The sequence below is a fragment of the Babylonia areolata genome, chromosome 27 (assembly GCF_041734735.1).
Source record: "Babylonia areolata isolate BAREFJ2019XMU chromosome 27, ASM4173473v1, whole genome shotgun sequence".
NCBI lineage: Eukaryota > Metazoa > Mollusca > Gastropoda > Neogastropoda > Buccinidae > Babylonia > Babylonia areolata.
The window spans coordinates 33,945,505-33,958,004 of NC_134902.1; the positions used below are offsets into that span (position 1 = coordinate 33,945,505).

The 12,500-nt window shown below is 44.1% G+C and overlaps 1 protein-coding gene across 1 annotated transcript in view; it reads left to right on the top strand.

Annotated features, from left to right (window-relative positions):
- The window catches only part of LOC143301067 (uncharacterized), a 98,354-nt gene that overhangs the window by 82,438 nt on the left and 3,416 nt on the right, over window positions 1-12,500 (top strand). The window contains exons 3-4 of the mRNA XM_076615072.1: window positions 1,280-2,225; window positions 4,160-4,275. Of these exons, the coding sequence (XP_076471187.1) occupies window positions 1,280-2,225; window positions 4,160-4,275 (1,062 nt within the window). The remainder of the gene's footprint in view (window positions 1-1,279; window positions 2,226-4,159; window positions 4,276-12,500) is intronic.

Here is a 12,500-nt window from a genome sequence, read left to right on the forward strand (position 1 = left end):
TTTTGCTTAGTTGTCAAAGTGTTCAAAGCTGCCAGGCTGAACAGTTTTGATTCCACTGCAGCCTAGTTCTTCGTTTCTACCGCGAATTTCCCTCAGTTTGGAAACCATATAGAAACTCTAGGGTGAGTAGTTGATGTGCTAAATGTATTCTCTTTGTAAACTTTCCCTATTCCTTTTTGCTCTTGTCCCTCATCGCTTTTTATGATTGATTTTTTTATATCTCAGAAATGACAGTACATTTCTGACATTGTCATTCGTTTTATGTTCTGGATTTCCAGGTTTGTTTCACCCCTCTCAATAATGTCTTGACACATTCGATTTACTACACAGAAGATGTGAACATTTGAATGAGTTGATAAATGTACGAAGATTGAGTATTTCTTTTGTTTGAATTATTTCATAATTTTTTTAAATGCCTGGACAGGCATATATTTAAATGCTGATGCCACTGCTTGAAGCACTTCAGAAGGAAGAAAAAAAAAACCCGATAAACTTTTGAGTATGTGTATACGTTTCGTGCTTTTTTTTTTTTTCTTGTGTACGAAATTTATATTTTGCCTGAGTTAGTTGTAAGATGTAGCCTTTCATGTGTATGTTTCGCCACTTTTCACCACAATGTCAATTCTTTACGGAAATAGTGGTGGGTGTTTTTTTTTTTTTTTTTTTTTTTTTCACTCGCTAATTGTTCTGCGGCTTATTTGTTTTCTTGTTGCTTGTGCACGGTTCCTGTAACGACTGCATGATTCGTGTAATGTTCGCTCAGTTTTCTGCGTGTCAGCTTTATTTGTGTAGTCTCTGCGTCTTCTGTTGCTTTCATTTGTCGTTTTGGTTTTATTTTATTCTTAATCCATTTACACGTTTATTTGCTTATCTGTACACACACCCCATTTGTTTATACACTGGTAATGTTGTTTTTTTTGTGTGTTTTTTTTAAAATAATTTTTATCCCTAGATGTCGCCCTCGTTTTGTTCACATCCGATGCCACCGTTGCCTTTTGAAAAGTCCTGCATGCTTAATAAAACAGTCTTTGCCCTCCTCCTCTCTATCTCTGTCTGTCTGTCTGTCTGTCTTTCTGCCTGTCTGTCTGTCTGTCTGTCTCTATCTCTTATCCCCCCCCCACCCCCCTCTCTCTATCTCCCTGTCTGTCTGTCTGTCTGTCTCAATCTCTTACCCCCCAAACCCCCACCCCTCTCTCTCTCCCTCTCTCTCTTTCTCTGGAAGCCCATTGATGTCATTTCTAAACCCTTGCCCTTTTTTTTGTTGTTGTTGCCCTCACAGTTCCCGAGGTCTCCAAACGCTTCCTGAGGTTCGGCAGAGCTCTGACCAACGACCACTTCCTTCGCTTCGGCCGCGGCATGGACAAACGATTCCTCCGCTTCGGTCGCTCCGACGCAGAACCCACTCTGGACGACTTGCTCCGCCTTGCCATCGCTCGCGCCGACGCCGCTGCAGCCGCCGAAGAGGAAGAAGCCCCGATGTTCATTCGCAAGAGGAGATCGGCACCAGAAGCTCCCCAAGTCCTGACAAAAGCCGTCGCCGCCTCTTCCGACCACCCTGAGGGCGTAGCGAAGCGCGAGGCCGGGGACAGCGCTCTGCCGATGGAAGAAGAAAAGCGCTTCATGCGCTTCGGACGCAGCGGGGGAGACGACGACGGCATGCAGGAAGAGAAGAGGTTCATGAGGTTCGGAAAAAGGTTCATGAGGTTCGGACGTGGAGGAAGCGAAGACGACAGCGACGCCCTGTCGGAGGACAAGAGGTTCATGAGGTTCGGAAAAAGGTTCATGCGCTTCGGGCGGGGAGGAAGCGAAGATGACGGCGACGACTCCTTGTCCGAGGACAAAAGGTTCATGAGGTTCGGCAAAAGGTTCATGCGCTTCGGACGCAATCCAGAAGACGGCCAGGACAGCAGCTTTGAGGACGAGGAGGCGGACAAGGACAAGAGATTCATGCGCTTCGGCAAAAGGTTCATGCGTTTCGGACGCGGCGGACAGGAAGACGACCTTTCGGAAGATAAGCGGTTCATGAGGTTCGGCAAAAGGTTCATGCGATTCGGCCGGGACCCCATGGAAGCGGAGAAGAGGTTCATGAGGTTCGGACGCAGCAGCCAGGATGCCGACGACGCAAAAGCAGAGGACAAAAGGTTCATGAGGTTCGGCAAAAGGTTCATGCGTTTCGGCAAAAGAGCAGAGGCAGCAGAGAGCAAAAGTGAAAAGGCTTCCTCCTGAACGGACAATCATCGCACTGAAACCTTTCGTAATCAAACTTAAGTATCTTTTTCAAGCTATTACCCAGAAAACGAGCTAAACTCCAAACTAAGCAACCCGGTTAACATGGACATTGCTTTTCCACATTCTCAGGTGAGAGGCGCAAGAAGGTATGTGGGGGGACAATCGGTAGTGACAAGAACACTTTCGTTGTGAACGTTGGAATCTCGTTTTGTCTTTAAAACGTTGCTTTGTTGCTTTGTTGATCTCTCGTTTAGGAACGAAACCACATGGATCTCAGTTGAAGTCATGCCTGTTACATATAATACTCACGCTAAACTCGCCTCAGCATGCAACAGACCTTTTTTTTTTTTCTCGAACGAAATCGGACTGTGATGTTATACTTCGATCTCTTTAACACATTTGTTCCCCTTTCACAGACACTCCAATCTTCTTAAAATTTAACTTCTTTTTTTTTCTTCATTCGAAATCATTGTGTGAGTTTTATATTCCAAATTTCGATGTTAATTTTATATTCAAAGTATTGTGGTTGCTATTGATTCCCACGCCCATCGTGGTTTATTTTCCCCCCTTTTTTTTCTACTTCTTCTTCTTATGAATGTTTCCTTTAATCCTATGTTATCGTCACTGCTTGAGTCCCAGTTGTTTTGCTAAGGCAGCGAATGAAAAGAAGCCACCGCGATTGAAAGATTCTCACGTTTCACACAGATTAAGCACACTTTATTCAGCCATCCCATTCATTCCTGTGTTGATTTACTTAATTTATCTATCAGTTTGTCCAAACGGGAACACTGAGCTAGTCAATAAAGCTGTAGTTTGTTTTTAATCGCAAGTTTCTTTTTTTCGTTTTGATATATAAATAATTTGACCATTCACCACTTTTTTATTGGATGATATCTTATTTCCATTACTGCATTAGTGGACGCGAGATCGTTCACTTTTATAAATTTATTTATTTATCTATTCATTTATTTATTCATTCATTTATTTGCACAACAAAGATAGCAAACAAGAGCTGTCAGACTGTCTTCGATAAGGGCACTTTTACGATCGAATTGTTTCCATTTCAGAAGATGATTGGCTGGTCAGTGCGAACCAGTGAACAGTTTGTAAATAAAGCCACTCATGAATTGAACATTTCCTGGATTCTGAATTTTGTGGATGTGTGTTAATAACGTTGTGGCTGTGGCTTTAAACAAACACGACAAGAGAAATAGGTAGCTGGATAGATAGATAGATAGATAATGATAATGATAACAAGTATTTATACGGCGCCGAATCTTGTGCAGAGACAAATCAAAGCGCTTTCACACCAGTCATCCACACGCATGCAGAACTCTAAACGTGAAAAACTTAACACTAAGGCAAAGCAGAGGAGGGAGGCTATCTTAGAAAGAGGTGGGTTTTAAGGCCAGACTTGAAAGAGCTGAGTGAGGAGACCTGACGAAGCAGAAGAGGAAGTTCATTCCAAATGAAAGATCCAGAGACAGAGAAAGAACGGCGGCCGACAATAGAGTGTTTGAATCTAGGTATGCACAGAGTGGATCCGAAGCCGATAGTAGAGAGCTAGATGGGGTGTAGAGGTGAAGGCAGCCACAGATATTGACAGATAAATAAATAGATAGATAGATAGAGGGGAAGGAGGTGGAGAGACAGTGAGGAAGGGATGCATACGCGAGGGATGTTCATAGAGATTTCCCCTAACCCACATCCCATGGACTGAGATGAATGAAACTTAGCACAGTTATTAGTCTTTCTTTACATAGATACCACTAAGTGTGACACCTTCTCCCATTGCTTTATGCAGCTGTGAAGATCTTCCCTGTTGAAGTCTGCAGGTTGCACCAGAAGATACGGCTTGACATCGGAAATGAGCGTTTCATCGTCTGGGCTGTGCTTGCTCTTCTGAAATGACTTTGTGGTTGGAAAGAAGTGGAAGTGAGATTGTGCGAGGTCGGGAGAGTAAGGTAGCCACAGGACCGTGCTTCCGTCTGGGCAACATGCGAGTTGTGAACCAGGGCGTTGTCTTGCAGGAGGCGGACACCTTTGGTCAGCATGCCACGCCTCTCGGTTTTGATGGCCTCCCACAATTTCTGCAACAATGAAGCATAGTATGTCCCGTTATTGTGGTGCCCTTTGCCAGGAAATCCATCGTCACTAACCCGTGCTGGTCCCTAAAGACCGTGAACATGACCTTGCCCGCCGAGGGTTGGACACGTGCCTTCTTCGGAGGTGGTGAGTCAATATGCTTCCATTGCTTCAACTGGGCTTTAGTCTCTGGATCATAGTGATGCACCCCTGCGTGATTAGTCTGTCGAAAAAGTCCTGGTTTTCTTGGCACATGGCCAAAAGAGCATGTGAGTATCCTGCGCTAGTTGGCGAATGGTCATGTGGCGATCCTCCAAAATGGAGGATCCTCTACTTGCCGGATGGTGTCTTCATCAAGGGCGGACTGTGGTCGCCCGGGAACGGGAGCCGTTTCCAGCGATGTCCGACCACACTTGAACTGACGATTCCAGTGCTTGGCTGCGTCATACGATGGGGCATCCTCCCCATAAGTCTCTTTCATTTCATCGAAAGTCTCCCTTGGTGTGCGGCCTATCAAGTTCAGAAACTTGATGACCGCTCTGCATTCAACTGGCTCCATTATCACTGCACCATGATACCTGTAAAAGAGAAACTGACATGAGTTCAGAGATGCAAATTACCATGCGAACTATAGAGATAGGTATTATTTTATATGTACAATTTCGGTCTCCTATGATAACTGGAAGCAAGACCGGGGACATCTTAAATGAACATCCCTTGTATTTAAAGTTTAATGACCGAATTAGAATATTTACGTGTTTGGGCAGAAGAGAGAAATAAAAAAAAAAAGACTGCGAATTTCACGAGAAAAAAAAGTGATGGAACTTGTTTCCGTAAAACTGAACGCACACACCGGTTTGAGTACACACACACGCATACACATACACACACGCGCACGCACAAGCAAGCAAGCAGCCAAGCACACACGCGCATACATCATCTATGATCACAAACCTACTTATTCCTTTCACACAAAAACAAATCTTGATAATAAGAGACATAGAAAATACATGCTTTGAACCTTCAGCCTAGCATGAGGTCTGCTTGGAAGGAAACGGCTCTCTGCCTTCGCCAGTCTCCATTTGATTGACCATAACGAAAGAACGTGAAGTGGCGAAGTGGTTAGCGTCACTGGCATCTGGGAAGACGTGGGTTCAAGACCCAGCAGGGCTGAGGGTTTTGTTCTTTGTTCCGGGCCCATGGACGGTTCTAACCCTGAGATGAGTGTGTTGTGGGCTCAAATGGGACACACACACACACACACACAGAGTCGAGGGGTCATCCACTTCACGTATGTATCTTGGGGGAATGTTGCTCTAATTTCCCTGATCAACACTGCAGGTGTTTGTATCTCAGTCTGGTCGACGCCGGGATAATATTATGAAAACACAGCCTTGTCAGGTAGTTCCGTACCCAAATGGACACCCCACCCCACCCCACCCACCCCCTTCCCCTCGACAGCAGCAGCATCTACATCAACCCCATAATCGCTCATCATCATCGAAATATATTTTAAGCAAAATGTCTCAAAATCTGGGACACAAAAGAAGAAGGAGGAGGAGGAGGAGGAGTCTGAGAAGAAGCGCCTTGAAGACTGGACCACGACGTGAGGTGCTGTTCACCATTGTCCACTTTAACCGTGACAACCACCTTGGAGGCGCGGGTTCGAACCTGCTGAGGACCAGGACAAAAAAAAAAAGAAAAAAAGGCGGCAACGCAAGGGCATATAGGGGTCATGACCTGGGTGTGGCCCGGCCCCCTTAGAGTGTAAGGAGTTAAGGGCCGGAACTCTTGACTGAGGGGGGCTTCTTCTCTGAAGACCTTATACTGTCCAGTTCTCCCTAGAGTTTATCACATTTCTTGCAATCACAAACATATTCATATTTCACCAAGGCTAGACTGTTGTAGTTCCCTTCTTGCTGCTATCCACGGAAACACCCCAAACCCACTCTTGAGTATTCTTGAGTCTTGAATCTTGAGTAGTCTTGAATCTTGAGTCTCGAGTAGTCTTCAGTCTCGAATCTTGAGTAGTCTTGAGTCTCGAATTTTGAGCTGTGTCACAAAACTCAAATTTCAATCCATTCAACCCAAGGGACTTTACTACACAGCCTCAGCAAGCTCCCCTGCCTTACTGATGGGAGGAAAACGCAGAAAAGACTCTGGAATCGACCAGTTTTTCCATCTTTTTGACACGTGTTGACGCAGCCGGAAATAATATAAAAGTTAGTTCCCTTTGCGTGCGGTTTATGCATATGTAAAAACGTGGAAACCGTTTCAGATTAAAAGAAAGTGCTGTAATACTCGAGACATAACGTTGCAAATTAGTGAAATACGTTTTGAAGACAGAGAAAACGTACTTTCAAACACATTTTAAAGATTGGGTTACGAAACTATAATATACACCAATGTGGAAGAAAGTCCTCCTTGTGAACTCTCCAGAAGAATATCAATATACCAAAACCATTGTAGCTTCATTATGGCCATTAATATTTGAAAGAGATGGAGAGGGAGGGGCAGAGAGAGAGGGGGTTGGGGGGAGAGGAGAGGGAGAGAGTGAGAAGAGAGAGAGAGAAGGGGTGCGGGGGAATCAAGCAAAAACAATTTTTTTTAGCCAAACGCACAAACATTTTTTTTTCAGATTCTAAAGCAAAATATATTACCATTTGCTCTGACAATACTTAGCTTCCTGAAGAAGGAATAGTAAAGAACACAGAAACAGGATAACTATAGAGGTGTATGGTGGGATGTGGAGAAGACAGAGAGACAGACAGACAGACAGACGATCATACAAATGAAGCAGAAGTGTAGATGACTCAGTTTCCGGGACCGGACGAGTCCTTCCACGATCCTTTCATCAACTCCCCGATCATCGAACCAGTGAGTTGTACCGTAACTGACTTCTGGTCACTAATTACCAACCACCACACAGCGGGGTTCCTAATTAACCGACCTACCTGTCATGAAGATAATTGGAGGATGAAAGTCCACCACATGACCTCCGTCTGCTTTATCATGTGGCTTCCTCTCTTGGGAGAGACGGAGGGAGTGGGGGTTGGGGGGTGAGGGTGAGGAACTGTGTGTGCCTGATTAGAGCAGGGTCTACATGCTTATAAGGAGGAAAATGATCAGATTAATAAGGATAGGTTATTCACGGAACTCTTGGGTCTTTAGTTTTGTGCGCACGCATACGCGCAGAGAAGAAAACACACACACACACACACACACACACACACACACACACACACACCTGTCCCATTCCCTCAAAACTTAAACTTACATTCGCACACTCACACACTCACCATCGCACCCAGCTAGCTCCTCAACAACACACTCAACACCACATCATCCCTCATGTCAACCCTCAACCCCCCCCCCCCCCCCCCCACCCCCCCCCCCCCCCCCCCGGTTATGACTGCCCATTTCTGCACGTGCGACACACAACGAAGTTAACGAAGATGACCTACTTTACTTATTCTCCTTCCTTAAAGCCTCCCCACCCCCCCCCCCCACCCCCCACCCCCGCCCCCTACACTCCCTCATGTGTCCCATCGTCCATCGTTCACCTGTCAAGAACCTTTTGTTTCTGACGCCCAAACCCCCTCCCCCCAACCCCCGACCCCCTTTGTACTTGTTGCCTCTGGGGGCTAACGCAGAGCAGAGGCCCGCCTCTCACAAGTGGTAAGTATATGGAGCATTGGTCTAGTGGAACCTACCGCGCCCGCGACCAGGAAGTGAGTGACCACGGGGTTCGAATCATATCTATCTATCTATCTATCTATATATATATATATATATATATATATATATATATATATATATATATATATGTGTGTGTGTGTGTGTGTGTGTGTGTGTGTATGTGTGTGTGTGTGTGTGTGTGTGTGTGTGTGTGTGTGTGTGTGTGTGTGTGTGTGTGTGAATTTTTGTTGTTGTTGTTTGTCTGTTTAATGTCCTGTGACACATATCGCTGATTGAAAATATTTTGTTAAAGTATTTATGAATACATTTGAGTATTATCGGTATGTGTGTGTGTGTGTGTGTGTGTGTGTGTGTGTGTGTGCGTGTGCGTGTGTGTGTATTTTTATATCATATTATATTATATTATATCACACGAATCGGGATTTTTACTTTTTCCCCTCCCTTCCACTTGACCTTGAGTGGTGATCTGGGGTGCACGCTAGTCATTTGGATGAGACCGAGGTACCGCGCTTTAGCATGCACATAACGCACGTAAAAGGACCCACGGCAACAAAAGGGTTGTCCCTGGCCAAAACAAAGCAAAACAAACAAAGAAACAGACAAACAAACAGACAAATACGGTGAAGAATCTCGTTGCACCTGTGGTTACCCCTAGGAGAAGAGCGTGAATTCTATAAAGAGCAGTCTGGATCGAGAGACTAGTATAATACAGTACAACACAAAAATGCAGTATGACTCCATCATCATCCATATAAACGAAACAGTCTCAAAGTCCGTGGCCTTTCATGCCCTGCTCTCATGGGTGACCTCAGTTTCGATACCCCTCCACTTCCGTGCTTTGGGTGAGTCCTGTCAGTGTCTTCAGTGTCGGCAGACTCATGGGGGGATGGTTGTTTGCGGGACGTGGTGGCGGTCTTCACTCTGGGAAGGACGCTCACAGTCTGGCTCCGCGACTAAGCCATTATTGTCGTTAGTAGGGGGCTTAGTAGGTGGTGTCCTAAGTATATTGAATCAGAACAGGCACCACTGAACACCGCCGAAGTGACTCAGCAGCAGTGCAGGGTCTCCTCTGGTGTGTGGCCTCCTGGCGACCTAACATCGATGGTTCCCTGCGGACTGCCGACGCTGGAACTATGACGGACGAACCCGGGTGTGGCCGTGTACGGGGGAAATCTAAATGAGAGGCGTGGGAGTAATGCCACTGAAATGGCGCAGATGATGGGGCAGAAAAAAAACAAAAGCAATACGATATGGCCGACGGATACAGGCTTACCAACACACGACAGTGGCGTTAATTCGAAGAACGACCATTCCGACTAACACGGCAATGATACCACTAAACAACCCGTCAGCTCTGGCAGCGAACAATCACATAATACCGCCAAACAAGACATCATAATAGGCAACGCCTTATGAAATATTTTGAATTTGGTATCGATTTATTTATTTATTTATTTACTCCTTTGTTCATTTGTTGGTTTTTCATCTATATCTATCTGTCCGTCTATCTGTCTATCTATGTATCTGTCTGTCTGTCTGTCTGTCTACCTATCTATCTATTCATTTGGGTTCCTAGGATTCGAACTCAAAATAGGTACGAGCCCAGTGGACAACCAGCTCAGATATGCACAGAGAGAGAGAGAGAGAGAGAGAGGGGGGGGGGAGAGGAGAGAGAGAGAGAGAGAGAGAGAGAGAGAGAGAGAGAGAGAGAGAGAGAGAGGACACTGAACACTGAACACTGAAATGTTTTAATGAAAAGGCCATTGGCCCATGTCAATAGGGGTGGTTACAGGTAAATGCATAGGCGCAACACAAACATAACACTATAAGCAACGAACTTTCAAAGCTTTGTCTAGGAATATAGCCAAGCGCATAACCAATGATTTGTTTTCACTTGCACAAAGCAATGTCATATTAAACAAGGACGGAGTAGAGAGAGAGAGAGAGAGAGAGAGAGAGAGAGAGAGCAGGAAAAAGCTGAAGAACTGGACAATAATGACAAAGTGATACAATAAGTTGGTTTCTTTTTTTAAATCATAAAGTAAGATCACTGAACATGTTTTAACAAACTTCACAAAGAATATCAATCATTATACACGGGTGGAGTGAGGAAAATCGGAGTAGAACGTCTTTCCAGATTACACAACACCATGCCGAAACGGGGGTTTCGAACCCTGATCACTGGTGAACACTGGCTCAGAAGTCCAGTGCCTAACCGGTTGTGCCACCTCGCCTCCGTTTTTTTTCCATCTCATTTTTGACTCACTTGTGTAAACAAAGTGAGTCTATGTTTTAATCCGGTGTTTGGTTGTCTGTGTGTGTGTGTGTGTGTGTGTGTGTGTGTGTGTGTGTGTGTGTGTGTGTGTGTGTGTGTGTGTGTGTCTGTGTGTCCGTGGTAAACTTTAACATTGACATTTTCTCTGCAAATACTTTGTCAGTTGACACCAAATTTGGCGTAAAAATAGGAAAAATTCGGTTCTTTCCAGTCATCTTGTTTAAAACAATATTGCACCTCTGGGATCGGCACAAAAAAGAAAAAAAGAAGCCTAATTTGTATTTGTATTTGTATTTCTTTTTATCACAACAGATTTCTCTGTGTGAAATTCGGGCTGCTCTCCCCAGGGAGAGCGCGTCGCTACACTACACCGCCACCCATTATTTTTGGATTTTTTTCCTGCATGCAGTTTTATTTGTTTTTCCTATCGATGTGGATTTTTCTACAGAATTTTGCCAGGAACAACCCTTTTGTTGCCGTGGGTTCTTTTACGTGCGCTAAGTGCATGCTGCACACGGGACCTCGGTTTATCGTCTCATCCGAATGACTAGCGTCCAGACCACCACTCAAGGTCTAGTGGAGGGGGAGAAAATATCGGCGGCTGAACCGTGATTCGAACCAGCGCGCTCAGATTCTCTCGCTTCCTAGGCGGACGCGTTACGTCTAGGCATAATTATATGCAAACTGCATTTACTGTTATATTTATATTTTTTGTATTCTCTAAACTTGGCACTTTGACCTCTTATTCTGACACAACAACAAGAGGAGTCATTATTATCATTTTTTGTTCAAACAGGAACTTCTTTTGCTAAGTATGGAATTTTTATTTATTTTGCAAACGTTTTGGTGCAGTTAGTAAAAAAGGGAAATTTCTCTGTAATTTGCTTCAAACTGATCTTTCTCATCTTAAACATTGATTGAAATTATACTAAATACATAAAAAGCTTGGATTTAAAAAAAAAAAAAGTGTATCACAAGTGAGTCTTCAAGGCCTTGCCTCTCTTGTTTAACATTAAACTGCCATTTCAAGTATTCTGAACGCCTGATTCGGAACTCGATAAAGGCAGATTTCGAAATAAGCTTGAACCAGTATAAGACACAGCGCAAATACAGAGGCATTCAGCCAGGCAGAACTATAATTATGTCTGAAAATACATGTGGAAGTGACGGAGGAAAAAATGACGCAATAAGATGACGTCTACACACGCTGATTGGACTGCGGTGATTGTCATAAAAGAAAACAATAATAATTGAAAATATAAGCCTTGGCAAATAAGTATTTGATTACATGCGTCTTAAACGACCATTTCCTTTTGTTGTTGTGTTGTTTTGTCTATTAATCCTTTTGGGTTCCATGATAGTGAACGAAGTTGAGTGGAGTCGAGTCGCTGACAACAGAATGACGTAAATCCCTTAAGACCCCGTGACACGGGCTGTTACGTCATCTTCGTAAGACAATAACTTTTTCCGACACATCATCAGAGAAGCTTATTAGACACACATTGGAAGCACGCACGCTGACTCGCGTGTGCTCAAAATACAAGCACCATGACTTTACGCTACAAACTCGAAAAAAGAAAAAAAAAAAAAAAAAGCTTTCGTGCGCTTAAATCATATATAACTGCAATGGAAGTTGTCTGAAAACTTTCACAACAAGTTTAAAACAGCACCATTGTAACTTGTGTAAGTACCAACTACATTTAAAAACAAAATGGCACGAACTCACAGCCATTTACGTTTCGGTAAAGTTAGTTTCAACTTGCCTAATGTTCTTCAATTACTTGAATGCACGCACATGTTTTTCATGTTGAGGTTTGGTCTATGCTGTTACAGAGGCGTACACAGACACACACACACACACACACACACACACACACACACACACACACACACTCACACACACACAGGAGAGAGAGAGAGAGAGAGAGAGAGAGAGAGAGAGAGAGAGAGAGAGAGAGAGAGAGAGAGAGAGAGAGAGAGGAGTCTGCTCCGTTTTAAAGTTCTGCGGTCTGTTTATTTGCCAATATTCATTTGATCAGCAAAGGCTCAGCTACAATACAAAACACGATACATTACAACTTGACACGACGAACTATGTAGGGTATGTAGGACAGTACAGTACAGTATGCAATACCATATGATACAATACGATACGATACGATACAATACGATGCAACAATGAACAGATGAAGTGGTCAATCTATTTTAAAAA